The sequence below is a fragment of the Stigmatopora nigra genome, chromosome 6, assembly GCF_051989575.1.
Source record: "Stigmatopora nigra isolate UIUO_SnigA chromosome 6, RoL_Snig_1.1, whole genome shotgun sequence".
NCBI classification, from domain to species: Eukaryota; Metazoa; Chordata; class Actinopteri; order Syngnathiformes; family Syngnathidae; genus Stigmatopora; species Stigmatopora nigra.
In genome coordinates this window covers 3,949,462-3,964,159 of record NC_135513.1, presented here as the reverse complement: position 1 = coordinate 3,964,159, position 14,698 = coordinate 3,949,462, and the positions used below count along the sequence as shown (strand labels likewise).

General features: G+C 38.1%; 1 protein-coding gene across 1 annotated transcript; it reads left to right on the top strand.

The window, feature by feature from the left end:
- The first annotated feature begins 201 nt into the window (after positions 1 to 201).
- On the top strand, positions 202 to 13,616 carry spock3 (SPARC (osteonectin), cwcv and kazal like domains proteoglycan 3). The gene is made up of 11 exons (XM_077718784.1): positions 202 to 366; positions 520 to 642; positions 5,175 to 5,214; positions 6,681 to 6,789; positions 7,293 to 7,401; positions 8,659 to 8,767; positions 8,948 to 9,052; positions 9,139 to 9,360; positions 10,110 to 10,172; positions 10,268 to 10,405; positions 11,467 to 13,616. The coding sequence occupies exons 2-11, from the start codon at positions 520 to 522 to the stop codon at positions 11,613 to 11,615; spliced, it is 1,167 nt and encodes a 388-aa protein (XP_077574910.1). The 5' UTR covers positions 202 to 366; the 3' UTR covers positions 11,616 to 13,616.
- Positions 13,617 to 14,698: the final 1,082 nt, after the last annotated feature.

The following is a 14,698-nucleotide window of genomic DNA, read 5'->3' as shown; positions in this document are numbered from 1 at the left end:
CTTTGGCCATGCAAAGGTGCAGCTGCACTCCCAGCACCCCCATAAGCTCCGCCCCTGACGATGATAGACGTCCAAACATGCGGTTAATTTAATCTTTCTGCTTTTGAATTCAGTTTGTCACTTGTATACGCCACTCTCCCTCAATGGCAGTCAATGAGTTAAAATGGATGGACACTCAAGCCAGCCTCTTTAAGAGGGGAAAAATACGAGGCGCGCGCACTGTATTTCAGCGCGTTCACGACACGCTGCGCACAGACTGCCCGTGTAGAGAGAAAGAGATCGACAGACATAGAGAGAGAGAAGGAGCCGATATTATATTAGTGGTGACAGAGAGCACATATATTTTAGACGAGCGCATGCGACAAGGTAAGCACGGATGGGACACAACAACTGAACACTAGCAGACGACTATACGGCGTCTACGTGACCCTCTTGTTTTTTTCTATTTTATATTTGTATTTGATTTATTTAACGGTTTAAGGGCCGACGTGATGATCGTATGCTTGTGTCTGGTCGCAGATGCTGAGCGTCGCCTTGCTGTTCATGTGCGCCGTCACCCTCGGACGCGTCTCGGCACGCTCCGACAGTGGCAATTTTTTGGATGATAAGTGGCTCACCGGAAGATGGGATAGATTCAGAGATGTAAGTCACGTTTCGCCACCCGCTATTTGCCCCCGATGAGTGTGCGTGTGTGTGTGTGTACGTGCATGTGCCTTAGTCACGCGCTTGCCACTGGCGACTCTAGATACAATGCAAATGACCCTTGCATGTGTGTGTCCTTGCTTGCCAAAGACAGGCTTTTACACAACAAACACATAAATGCATATACTTAATTGTATGCAGGGGTGATCTTTGGGTCCTCGTGTTCATTCATTCATTCATTTTCTGAACTGCTTATCCTCATAAGTGTCGCGGGGAGTGCTGGAGCCTATCTCAGCTAACTATGGGCACCAGGCAGAAGACACCGTGAATTGATTGTCAGCCAATTGCAGAACAGAAGGAGACAAACAACCATTCATGCTCACACTCATACCTAGGGGCAATTTAGAGTGTCCAAACTCCCTACCTTGCATGTTTGGGGGACATGGGAGGAAACTGGAGAACCCAGAGAATATCTACTCAAGCCCGGGGAGAACATGCAAACTCCACATCACCTGGGTTCGAACTCTCAACCCCAAAACAGTGAGGCTAATGCACTAACCACTCGTCGCCTGCCCGCATTGTTGACATCACAAAATAGCCAATTGACACATTGCTTTTAAAGTGGTCTCCATCTCCTCAGGAAGTCTTTTTAAAATAATATTATCTTGCCTCTTGTGGGTTCTCTCTTTGCCCTTTGTGGAGTTGTGAGTATGTTTGGTTCCTGCTGCTCTCGGTTCAAATAACAGGCTTAAAGGAAGGTGCTGTCAGCCACCATTACACCGACATGCCAAAGGCCACTTAGTGCTGCTGCTCATTGTCGTAGCGAATAGCATCCAGACTCTCATCATCATAGACGGCTGCAAAGTGGGCTGCAAGGAGATTTTGTACTGTGCTTCGCCCTCAAAGGGCAAGCATGCATGCACGAGAAATACATCCACTTTCTCCTCCAGGCTTGAACAATTTAGACAATCCAATTGCATTTTTTGCTGTGCAATTTTTAAAATGCATCCATTTTCTCAACCGCTTATCCTTGCATGGGATGTAGGGGTGCTGGAGCGTATCACAGATAGGGCACACGGCAGGTGACAACCTCAATTGGATAGTGTGTATTCAATGTAGATGTATCTCCTAAAAATATTAAGGTTATCTATCGGTACGATGCAGTGTGATTTATGGGTCCTATTAATAAAAAAAGATACCTAAAGCTTGCCTAAAACCAATGGCTTTCTATCTTGACCGCTTAAAATAGTCAAGCCTTGCAGGCCAGACGATGAAGAGGAACTGTGATTGTTTGTGTTGAACTCTAGTACTTCAATAGCACAGGAAGAGTCCCATTGGTTGCATTTAAAAATGAGATGAAAAGTGTTTTTAGGTGTCACATGACAGTATACAATGCTCCAAGAACTTCCTGTTTTATTGAATAACAGGGCAGGCCCACAGGTGTTACCAAAGAACTGATTTAAAATTATATAATGCCAAGTCATTATTTATGTTGCGTGCTGATAATGTTGTTTGTCAAATCAAATGCACAAGGTAGGCCAAAGTAACTCATTGAGTCCAATTTAAAATACATTCTCAAGCACTGCTTAATCAGATCTGTTTGTCTTACTGTATTTGCACGTATTCTGCGGTGCTCTTTACTTTAATCTGATTTAAATGTTAAATTTAAGTATATACTGTCTGACTTTTATCTTTACAGCCGTAAGCGGGCCTCCTGCTAAGTGCACTAGATAGGATCTCGGCTACTGATTTAATGAAAGTCGCCGGGGGCTTCCTGAGCCGAATTTCAATTCTTAGACTTTGGAGCACCAAACTCAGTGATTAGCTTTTATGAAAAATTGGGAATATCCCAAAGATGAGTTGTGATTGAGAATGTTCTTGGAACACTATTGTCTTTTTCCTCTTGGTTTTATTTAACCTAGTTGAAAATTTCGCCCAAAGCCAGCTGGAATAGGCTCAAAATCGTTATTAACAGCATTTTTATTTTCTTACATGTTCACTTGCTGATCTCAAATATTGACCATTAGTTCACCTTGCATCAACCTGAGAAATGTAACGCCAAATAAAAACTTTGTCCCCATTTCCTTTTGGAAACAAAGTTGTATATTAAGTGTAGTCCATCTTCGGACTTAGTTTTTCTTAAGTGTAAAATTGATTTAGGTTTTAATGGTAAAATAAGATGATTATTTTGACATAAAAGTTTATATGCAAAGAATTCCTGTGCTCTTTATCCCATGGGTGGTTAAATGAGGCAAAGAAGGTACAGACCTGAAGGTGTTTTCCACATCAGTGCACCTCATTGTTGAACTGTGCGTGTCAGTGGCTGCGTGTTTGAACCAGACGGGCTGAGTACAGTGAAAACATGAACATTTCTCCTGTTGGACATTAAAATGGAGAATGAAGTGAAGGAAGCCATTAGGGTTCAATTAGAATAGGCTGGCCTGCTGGTGTAGAAAGGCTTTACCCTGAAGACCGTAGATGTCAGGAGTTATGAAAAGCAACATTTTCCTGTAGCGCTCATTTTTTATTACTAGATCAAAATACTGTAAATGAGGAGATGAGTTAGGGGACTTGAGTGCCACAGGATTTTGTTTGTGTGCATTTGTGCAAATGATGTGGAAAAAAAATGTCGCATGGGAGCAAAGTGGAAAGAGATACAGACGTTGAAAGAAGATGGAGTGAATACTTTCTATTTTTAAACACTCAAGAAGCAATTTTATCACCCGTAGTATAGTTTGGGTGCTCTCTGTTTTGGAAAAAGCTGCGAGGTGATTGCATGTGTACATTGAGGCATTCATCTACTCTTCTATTTGCGATGTTGAATCATTGTGCTGCGCAATAATCAGTGTGATGATGTTCCTGTAGTGTGTGTGTTTGCATTTGCATGACTGTTTCAATCCATTCAGACCATTTCACGTCTTGACTAAGGGCCTGCCCTCCATCATGCAATGGCCTCATTCCAAGCTTAAATAGGAGGAAGCTCACACAGAAGACACATTGACTACTTCCTCGCTTGCGTTCATCCCATTTAAATTCATTCATTTTAATTCACGGGCGGCCAGGCAGCTGAGTGGTTCGCGCGTCGGCCTCACAGTGGGGGGACCTGGGTTTAAATCCAGGTCGGTCCACCTATATGGAATTTGAATGTTCGCCCTGGGCTTGTGTGGGTTTTCTCCAGAGACATACATTGTCCGCTGATTGGACACTCTAAATTGCCCTAGGTGTGAGTTTGAGGGTGAATGGTTGTTTGTGTTAGTGTTGTTTTTGGCATTGCTTTTAATTTATGTCATAGTTTTGCTCTTTTGAAGAAAAGTACTCATTAGACTTAGTCATATTTGAGTCATTTCACAATGTGTTAGTCTTTTAGTCGACGAATACTCGAAACGTTTTTGTTTGTAAAGATTCCAAGACAGAACTTGCTGTTTAACCAAATATGCTCAAATGTACTTCTTGTGCTGAAGTCAGTAGTGTAAACAAGCTAGAAAAAAATGCCCGAATTCGGCTTTTCTTTTGCACCAAAATGCTCAGAATAAACTAAAAATTTAGTACACTATTTGCTGAAAGTAAGTTTATGTAATCTGAAAATGATTTCGTAAAATTGGATTATATTTGCAATCATCAATATATATTTTGTTATCAACATTCTTAACACTGAATAGAATAGAGACAATTCCATTGGAATTGTTATGCTATATGATGGCAAATAGCCAAGAAGAAAAAAAAAGAATATTCATTTTAACTTGTTTTTGTTCAGCTACACGACTATGTTTCTCTGTGATTTGCATGGCCTTGACAAAATTCACATGAAAGTAGTTCACACAGCCTCAAACATATATTTTTTAATTAAACTAATTACATTTTCTATTTCTGGAGATACGCATTTTCATGCGCTTCCAACTTAATGTGAATAAAACATTTGTTTTTGGCATTTGGATTTATTTTATTTTTTTCCCCCTGAGGGCTGTTATATTTCATTAGCTTTAGTTCAAACAGTGGCTCACATTGTTGGAACTTATTCATCTTCACCAATTGGAACTAATGTTGTTTTTTTTTTACACAGTGTTAATGTTCAGCTTGTCATTCCAGAAAATCAGTACCATTTATATCTATAGTATTTATAAATCCGACGCCCACATCCAAGGTGTACAAGAAAATATGCCATTACCTTGTGTTTTATCATATTTGCCGCTTTTGTTTTATGATATTTGTTTGTTTAGCTGTTCAGTTAAGATGAAATTCCCGTTGCTACGTGCAAGTCAAGGCATTATCTTTGCTAAACACATGCATGCCCCAAGCGCTGGTGATTGATGTTCCCCGAGACTTTCATCCATTCCTCTGATAAAAACAACAACAAAAAAACACTAACAGAATGATTTCATTTTCTCTCTTTGTTCCGCCTTCCCTAAAGGAAGTGGAGGTTTGTATAGATACGTTCATTGGAACGGAAATTGTCATCTATGTGTTCATGTAGTATTTGAAGTGTACTTTGAACCATGTTCTTATTGCCATCCATATGGTTAATCTTGTTTTAGGAACCAGGAACGTGGACTGCATCCAAGCCTTTTGACCAAGGTCTGTGTAAACACTTTACAAGTCCATGAAATACACATTTACAGTTACCATTAGTTGCATTATCATTTTTAATATATACTTTTTTTTTAGTTATGGGGCATCCAATGTTGCTGATGCACTGAAAATCTGTAAAATCTGAAACAAAACACAAAGTCATCTACATAAATGCATATGACAATGTTTGTGAAAAGCAGGAGTCCCTGACACTCTTATTCAGACTCATTAACGTTATTAGGGTTGTCTAACAAACTAAAATGACTGTGTATTTCTGCACATTCATTTTCATTGTTTTATTATGAACAGTACACATTTTCACAAGTCAAATCTTATAACAGAAAACAATTGTCCTATTTGGTGTCTGCTTTAATGATTAAGAAAAGCAGAAAAGGAATGAAAGTCACTGATTTCGCATCCTTATCTTATGAAGCGCACCAACATGCCTGAATAGGAAGACTTAATAGAAATAAAGAGGAAATGCTGCTCAGTCACATGCAATTGGTTTGCTCTCAAATTGAAATTTAGCATTCCTCATAGTGACAGTTTGTCATCTGAAAGATTGACTAGCTGACTCTCTTTTCCCCTCAAGCGGATCATCATCTACTAAGAGTAAAATGACAACGGAAACATCATTTTTATTCCTCCAGTCACCTTGATACGTCATTGTATCACAGGGGGTGATAAATGTATATTTCCCCTCCACCCCACTGGGAGATGAGCGCGTAAAAGTCACGAGTATAACCTCCAACACACCATATCCAAAGTGGACACGACAGGGAAACAATAGTATTAGAGAGTGCGTCGGAGGATGGAGGCTGTGTAATCTAGCAAAGCTGCTCAGAGATTACCCTAAGGTTCTTTAGTGACGAGGTCGCTCACAAACTGCTCTCAGATCAGACAGAGCAGGGCTTCACTTCCTATCTGTATATGACGCCGGATGCGCCAAAGGCAGACCTGCAATCGGTCATGTGCTTACAATAAAGATGACACCCTCAGGCTAACGTTCACATCTAAAATCAGCTTTCTTTAAAGCTGCCCGTCGTATCCCTTGACCGCTGCCAGATCAGTTTATAGAATCCCCTGCACGAGTCCGCCGTACCGATGAGGCTGATGTGAGGTCAGACGTAGCGTCTATAACTAGTTCCGTCTGTTTTTAGCCGTGAGGATACTTACGGTATTACGGCTTTAGGTTTTGCGTGAGCGTGACATTAGTGGCTAGAATTAACGTGTGCAAACAGATGTCTCACACATATCCATATAGCTCAAAAGGATCAAAAATGAAAGTACATCCTTTGACTAAAGAATTGCTTGCACATCCTCGAAAGAACCAAACGAGCATTTAATCCTAGAGGATTATTTGTTTTGCCTGCCCGCCATTCTTATTGTTTTTTAAAGGCCCCTTTTCAGAAAGAGGAGCAATCATACTAAAAATATACAGACTTAAAAGAAATCTTTTTGTGTGCGTGCAGGCCTTGATCCATCCAAAGACCCTTGTCTGAAGATCAAATGTGGCCGTCACAAGGTGTGTGTGGCTGAAAACTACAAAACAGCCGCTTGCGTCAGCCAGAGGAGGGTTAGGTAATCCACACACACAAACGCTCATGTTAAAATAAAACTGTCCTGCTAAATTGCTGTCAGATGTTTCCTTGTGACCCAACTGTAAATGAAAAAAATGATTCCCTTGGCTTGGTTTGTAGCCTGCTGTGTTGTCTCCTGACTTATTTAAGTGGCAGGAAAACACGACAACCAAAGGGATTTTCCTCTGTTTGTCACTGCTCTACTGGTTGTTCCGCTCCCTCGTGATAGGGACTGTTGAGTCCAATTACCACAGTACTGATGCAAAGCTCTGCCAAATTATGTGAATGGGGCTTGAATATGAGTTTGTTATTGTGTGTGTGTTTGGTGGGGACACTGTAGACTGGACTGAAGACAGTAACGCCTTGCTGACCTCATTTCTAATTCTTCTCCAGGGCAATACGTCACCAAAATGTTGACATTTCAATGAGGAAAAAGTCGCACATAAATCTTGAATTAGAGCTCACAAGGGCATTATTTTAATCAGTGTCTTTGTTTTTTTTTAGCTTTAAAGATGCCAGTTTGTACCCGAGTCCTGGTTCCAAGTGCAATCCATGCCCCGTGGTCCACCCTTCTCCTGTTTGTGGAACCGACGGCCACACTTACTCCACCCAGGTACCATTGAGTGCATCAGGGAACATGGGTGGGACAAAATATCCGTGTTGTAATTCGGGATGACTAGATGGACTATGGTTAGCGCCTTTAAGGGGACTGTAAGGTCAAATCAGATGAATACATGGTTGGATTGGGCAGAAATAAATACTATTTTAACAACCCTGACAAAATTTTAATAAATAAAAAATTACTTGTACTGTAATAAGGCTTTTAAAACTGTACATATACAGTACATATAACTGTATATATATATTTAGAAGATTTTTCAGCATTTTTAATTGATTCCATCCTGTGATTTAAATATTTGTATTACTGCAACATTTAGTTCAGAGCTCCTGTTTTAATGACACTGCTTTTATTAAACAGATTGATACTTCAAGGCAGGGTCCTAACTAGTAACATTAAAATTTTCCCATCTAGACGCCAATGAAAATAATTTGGGAAATTACATCAATTATTTTTAATGGTTCTGAGGTAAAAGACCCGCAAAATGGAGACTCATTAGGGGCTTGATTGCTTTAATAACCAATGCTTGATAAAATGAGTTAGTAGTACTTGTAGAGAATAAGCAATTCCAAAAAAAGAATTATGCTCATTTCTGCAAACAAAAGAAGCAGTTAATTTCATACCATTCTTAGAATCCGAGCTATTTGTAATGAAATGAGAGCCTGCTTAAATATTTATAAATATCAAAATGACATCCAGCAATATATATGAAAATATCTATAATAAAGTGTTACATAGTGCTGATTTTATTCTTTTCTTTTTGTTGAAAAATGAAAATGTTATTCGGTTACTATATAGAAACATGTTTTTGTTTGACGAACGAGGAAATAAAATGTTATTCATTATATTGCACACAAAAAAAGTATATATTATGATGCAATTTTAGGAAAAGGCCTTTTATTTTTTAATAACATCTTAAGCTGTTCTTTTCAGGACTTTAATAAGAAGGATAATGCTTAAATTACAAAATCAATGTCTAGAAAACACTGTGATTCAATCTTACATGAAACCTAATAGTAGCACTTAAGACCTTTAAATGTTCAGATACAAGAATTTCATGAGGTGGACATTTTGTTGTAATCGGGGCTTTAATGTTATCCTGGGCAAAATACTGCAATAGCACTCAGCGATTCCCACCCTTTGAACAAATAAAGCAAAAATGTTCTCCAGTAGAAACATGGGAGTCACATCTTTCCTCATACTAATGCGACTAATGTGATTTTTCCTCCCTCTGCGGTCTCATTGTATTAGTGCAAGTTAGACTACCAGGCATGCATCAGCGGCAAGAAGATTGCTGTCAAGTGTGCTGGAATGTGTCCTTGCCCCACTCAAGCTGAAAAGAGCTCCACAGACAGGAAAGGTAAGACACACACGCACACTAAGATGGATTCTGTGGTGCATGATCAGGATGAACAGGCAGATGATATCCTGGCCCCCTTTTCAAGCTCATTGATCACCTGAAGTGATTCCGTCTCCACCAAAAAGGAAGGAGCCAGGCAATAAAGCAGCATCATTAATCATTAGTGTTGTTCTCACTCAGTGTGCAGTGAGACTGAACTCAAGGAGGTAGTGGGTCGGCTGAGAGACTGGTTTAGAGTGTTACGTGACAACAGCAACCACAAAAGAGACAAGCTCCAGAAGAATAGTGAGTGGAGACACTAAGAACATTATATTGCACTACCCTTCTTCTTATATATAGTGGCATCAATTTCTCATTGTCATTCTCGCCAGAATTTGAGGTCGGGACATCGCCCGTATGCAAAGATCCACTGGGATGGATGTTCTCCCGCCTGGACACAAACTTTGACCTCCAGCTTGGCCAATCGGAGATCAAGAGCCTCTACCTAGATAGGAATGAGCCTTGCTCTGACGCATTCTTCAAGTCGTGCGATACGCATGCTGACAAAGTGATTTCCAGCTCTGAATGGTGCACCTGTTTCCAGAGGTACACAGGTAATGTCAATGACTGGAATATTTCACATTTTAAACGGTAGCAAGTATTAGCATTTCTAGATGCTGTGATACTCATAATATTATTAATTATTACTATTATTAGTAGTATATAATAGTAAATAATAGAATCAATACATGAGATTGGTTATCAAGTGTATGTATGTATATATATATATATATATATATATATATATATATATATATATATATATATATATATATATATATATATATATATATATATATATATATATATATATATATATATATATATATATATATATATATATATATATATATATATATATATATATATATATATATATATATATATATATATATATATATATATATATATATATATATATATATATATATATATATATATATATATATATATATATATAAATATTGTATACATATACGTATATATATATATATACTGTATATCATTCGCCAAGTAGAGATACACTTTACTTTCCATCATTTTTAAAGGATTTGACAGTCATCTGTACTGTAGTTGTATTTAAAAAAAGAATAAAGTACTATCAGTTTTTTTTAGCATTTTGCTTATTATAGCCCAAGCCCCTTTCAAAAATCAAGTCGTTTCAACTCAATGCAACTGTCCGTGCAAAGCATATCCCAAGAACTGTGACAATAACATACAAAAAAATGTCTAGTTTACAACACCACAGCCTTTTCTGTAAGTTTGCGAATTGTCGCCAATGTCCCGCCTTTCGACTTTCCAGACACTCCTTGTAAAGCGGAGCTGTCATCCATCGGCAAGAAGCAAGCGGGAAAGAAGCTGCTCGGTAAGCCCTAAAAGCGCACACGCGTCATAAACCACGCATGCTAACACTAATGCGCCTTCCTTTACTCTTTGTGTGCTTTGGCTTCCATCTGGCAGGCCAGTATCTGCCGTCTTGTGATGAGGACGGTTACTATCGCTCGCACCAGTGCCACAGCAGCAGTGGCCAGTGCTGGTGTGTGGATCGCTATGGCAACGAGCTGGCCAGCTCACGCACCCATGGTCCAGCTGACTGCGGTAGGTAAAGTCATTTGAGGAAACATAAAACGGGGGCAACTCTCTGCGAGTGCCGCATTCAAACACTGCAGAAGATGAATTTTTTAGAAGTGATCATAATAAGGTCGCTGCAAGCTTTAATGAAAAACAAGATAGGAAAAATGTATCAATTGTTCCGCAACTTACCTTGAAAATGAAACTTTACTTCTCTAGTTGATTAGTGTTCAGGTTTTTATTCGCGCACATTTCAAAAGCACCTTATTTCATCCTTAATGGGGTATATAAATTTTATTTTCATTCAGCACATACAGAAATCCATTCATCATATTTTGTAGATATAAAAAGCAGTTTTGACAATATTTCATTGAAGTTACTTTTCAAGCTGATGTTTATTAAAAGCAATAACATTGTACTTTTTTTAGTCCCTCCTTTGTCTCACCGAACAAAAATGAGCTACTGGATTTTTATCAACTATATGTAAGATGATTACATATTTATGAACATAAGAAATTAAAACCGCTGAAGGAAAAAATTAAGCTTTAATAACTAATATCTTTATTCAGACTTGGCTTGCATTTTTATAGCTTAATTATGGCATTATTTATAGCTCAGTGTGTAATTTAAAATACTTTAATGTCCAAATATTGACTGTATTTCTTGCTTGCGACCACCACACTCCCTCCTAATGAATTTTATTAAATGTATTTAAGTGTTATTGTATGTACTGCATGTGTTTTAATCATCCCCTCCCAAAAATATATTCATTTTTTAAGTGAACCTCAATTAGCTGTCTTTGTTTTTACTATTCGCAGCAAGCCTGGCTCCCTCGATCGTGATTTTTATATAAATACCCTTGAGTTTAATCATTTCAAGAGTATTTCGTCTACTATGAGTAATTATTTTTCAGATGACTGATGTTCCTTCTTGCGCCTCAATTGTTTCTGTATGCAAGTTGCTGCTCGTTTTGCTCGGGTGGAACATCGCATTCACAAACACAATCACACTTTTGAAAGGACATTCAGCGAAAAAAAAAAGTTTTTCCAAGGGCCATTGTGACATTTTGGATTCTATTATGTTTTCAGGCGTTATTTTAGAGTCTTCAGGAGATCTCGGTAGTGGCGACGCCATGGTAACCGAAGACGACGAAGATTCCTTCGTCCTGAGTGAACAAGCTGGGATGGACGATGAAGATGATGAAGATGACGACGATGGTGATGAGTACGTGTCATAATTTGATTTTAATGTCATTTCTTTTTAATTATTAGGAAAAAAAATAAGAAACACAGTTTGTTTAATCAAACTGCACGTTTCTAGACGCCCCCAGGCATATATTTCATCATACTAACAGCCTAAGGACTATTTCTGTATTCTTTATTTCTACCTATACAAGTATATCTAAAAGAAAAGTTCCATTTTGTTTTTCTTTTTATTAATTTTGCTTCCCTGAAACCTAAAATACCTGTTGGCTTAATGGTGTTTTTATTTGGTTTCCTTTGAGTGCAACTGCCAAGAAAGGCAGCCCATCCAGTGTTTTGGATGCAGTCACATGTGCTGAAAGCTTCTCTATGATTGGACACTCATGTCCTCGAGTGTGTCCTGTCCTTGTTCACCACTCTTAGTGTGTTGATGCCTGAGGCGCGCTATTTAAGAGATTTTCCGCCTCCTCTTCATCATCCCTCTCTCTCTCTCTCTCTCCTGCTCCTTATCTAATGTTCCAGTGTATAGGTGGGATGTTGATGATGTAGATAAGAGAATATTTCACTCTTTAGGTTTCTTTTCATCTTCATTCGTAACTGTGACTGTGTGGAAAAAAAGAAAGATAAGAGAGGGACACGCTTCTTTGTTGGTAGAGTTGAGACGTGGTGCTAAGCGTCTGAACCAACATGTTAAAAAAATAAAAATACAAAAAAAATCTCATCATCTCAAAAGGCTCGGGTACCGATTAGTGCTTAGAACGAAGGGGGGAAAAAAGCCAGAGGCGTCGACAGTGAAAATGATGATGTATTTTTCTAATCCATTGTTGGATGATTACAGAGGATTTGTTGTAGCATGTCCAAACGCTGCGTGACGTTGCAATAGCCAACTTCAAAATAGTGTGTACAGATTGAAGCACGGCTAGCAACAAATCACATAAAGGTTTACTGAGCTTGTGGGGAGGGGGATGGGGGGTATAACATTATGCTGTACAGTAGATGTTATGCATTTTTCTTCTTTTTTTTAAGTCTTATTCAATTTGAAAAAAAGGCAAAAATAAGTTGCACAGTCCATGAAGGAACTAGATTCATGCAGGGTGACGGAAAGGTGAAGGTGTGCCTTTTTTTTCCAGCCGGGACAGGTGACTATATAGAAGCAGGTGACACATGCTTACTGGACTCAACCTTGCCTAAAATGGCTGATCTGATCATGAAAGGGTCTTTAGTGTCTGGATTTTCTCTTACTACAGCTCCAATTCCCTTTAGTTTTTCATAAAAATGCTAAGACATAGTTAGACAGACACACACAAGCTATTTAGGGATCAACTATGGTAGATTGCGCTGAATTCCCACGTTTTATACAGTATAATAGTACACTGAATAAAAAGAGATTGTCTAAGATGGCTTTACATACTTTAAATACTTTTAGTTTTCATTTGCATATGTGCTCACCGGTAAATTAATCCAGTTGCAGATCTGGAATCAGCTGTACTTTAGTTTTTTATGCCCCACATTCTGGTATCCCATGCTAAACCATTGTTTTCAATGGATATGTTTTTTTTAATCTAACATTCATTCATTGTGTCCCACATCTTTGGCCACCAAAGAGATTTAAGAGTTTAATTTAAAAAAAAAATGTGCTCAACACTTCAACATGGGCCAAAACTTGTATTCCTTTTTTTCCTCACATTTGTAGTTCAGTATCATTTTGGAGGCTTTCCTGCTGAGACGGTATCTGGTCATCTATGACGTGCGTTTCTTGTTGTTTTTTTAACCAGGTCTCGAAATCTCTCTGCTGTCTAAACTAAAATCTTACCCAAATAGTCCTTGGTTTCAATCACTTAACATGGAATTTCCACTTTACATTTCGACATTCCGATGAATATTTCTACTTGCAAACTTGTTTAGATTTGAGTAGACACTGTAGTTATTCTCAACACTGTCGTCGTCATTTGCGTTAAAAGCTGGCCATAATGACGCTTTCTTTTTTTTTTTTATTACTGTATCTTTGATTTGCTGAAATAAAAAAGCTATATTGACCAATGTTTGCTTCTTTGTTTCCTCTGCAAACATATTCCGGTTTCTTCATTGTTACGCTTCCCCCTAGTTTTCTACTTAATTATAGGAAAAAGGAACCAGTGTACAGTAGAAATGTCGGTGATAGAGAGGAAACAAAAAGGGAGTTGTTAGAAATGCAAAGTGAAAAAGCACAAGTTGCAATGTTGATCAAATATACAGCCCATGTTGTCTTGAGAGCAAAGTGATGACGACTTGAAGTGGAAGACAAGCACGTTTATGCTTCAAGACATTTTAGAAATGAGGGTGACAAAGCGTTCATTTCTCTGTTTGTGCGCATGCATGCAGAAAGACTGCATTATGTAGGAGGAGGACAGCTTAATTTTTCATGATTTGCCTTCACACAAACACCAAACAGTGTATACACACTAATATGAACTAAATAGTATATAGTAGAGTCAACTTATTACTTTGGAAAGGTAAGGCATGTACTGCATATCAACCTTTAAAGCTTGTTCCTGGGCCTTTTTGTGTAACTACAATTAATGCTTACACTGATATTGATGGTTTGTGGGGATACAAGTAAGTATGTATTTTACTTTGTTTTTAAATAACTTTTATTAAGCTGCAAATGTATTTATTATATTAAAGTTGTTTCTTTTTAAATTTGCATTTTATAAATGCTTTAATTGCTTAATTTCATCTGATTTTTTGTACTCCTGTTTCCTCCCACATGCATTATAGTTGCTTGCTTCATTGTGCCCTGTGATTGGTTGGCCACCAAATAGTTGGCTTGCATGGCTCCAGCACCCTTGTGAGTATAAAAAAACTGAAAATGAATGAATATAATTGTATGAATTTAAGTTTAATGTGCACTTGATAGAAATCCTATCCGCTAAAAAAAACTTTAGGTTGAGAAGACTAATAATATAATTATTGCCCTTAAAACAAAGCTTTCCTGTCTTGTTTTTTTTTTTTTTTGCATTCTCCAAAAAAAGCTTTCCGAAACTACTGCGTCTCTACGAGTGTTAAAGGCTTCACTTAGCAGTGACTTACAGCTGGCCATCAAACGTGCTGCTCTATATTCCTGTTTTACGGGAGGAGA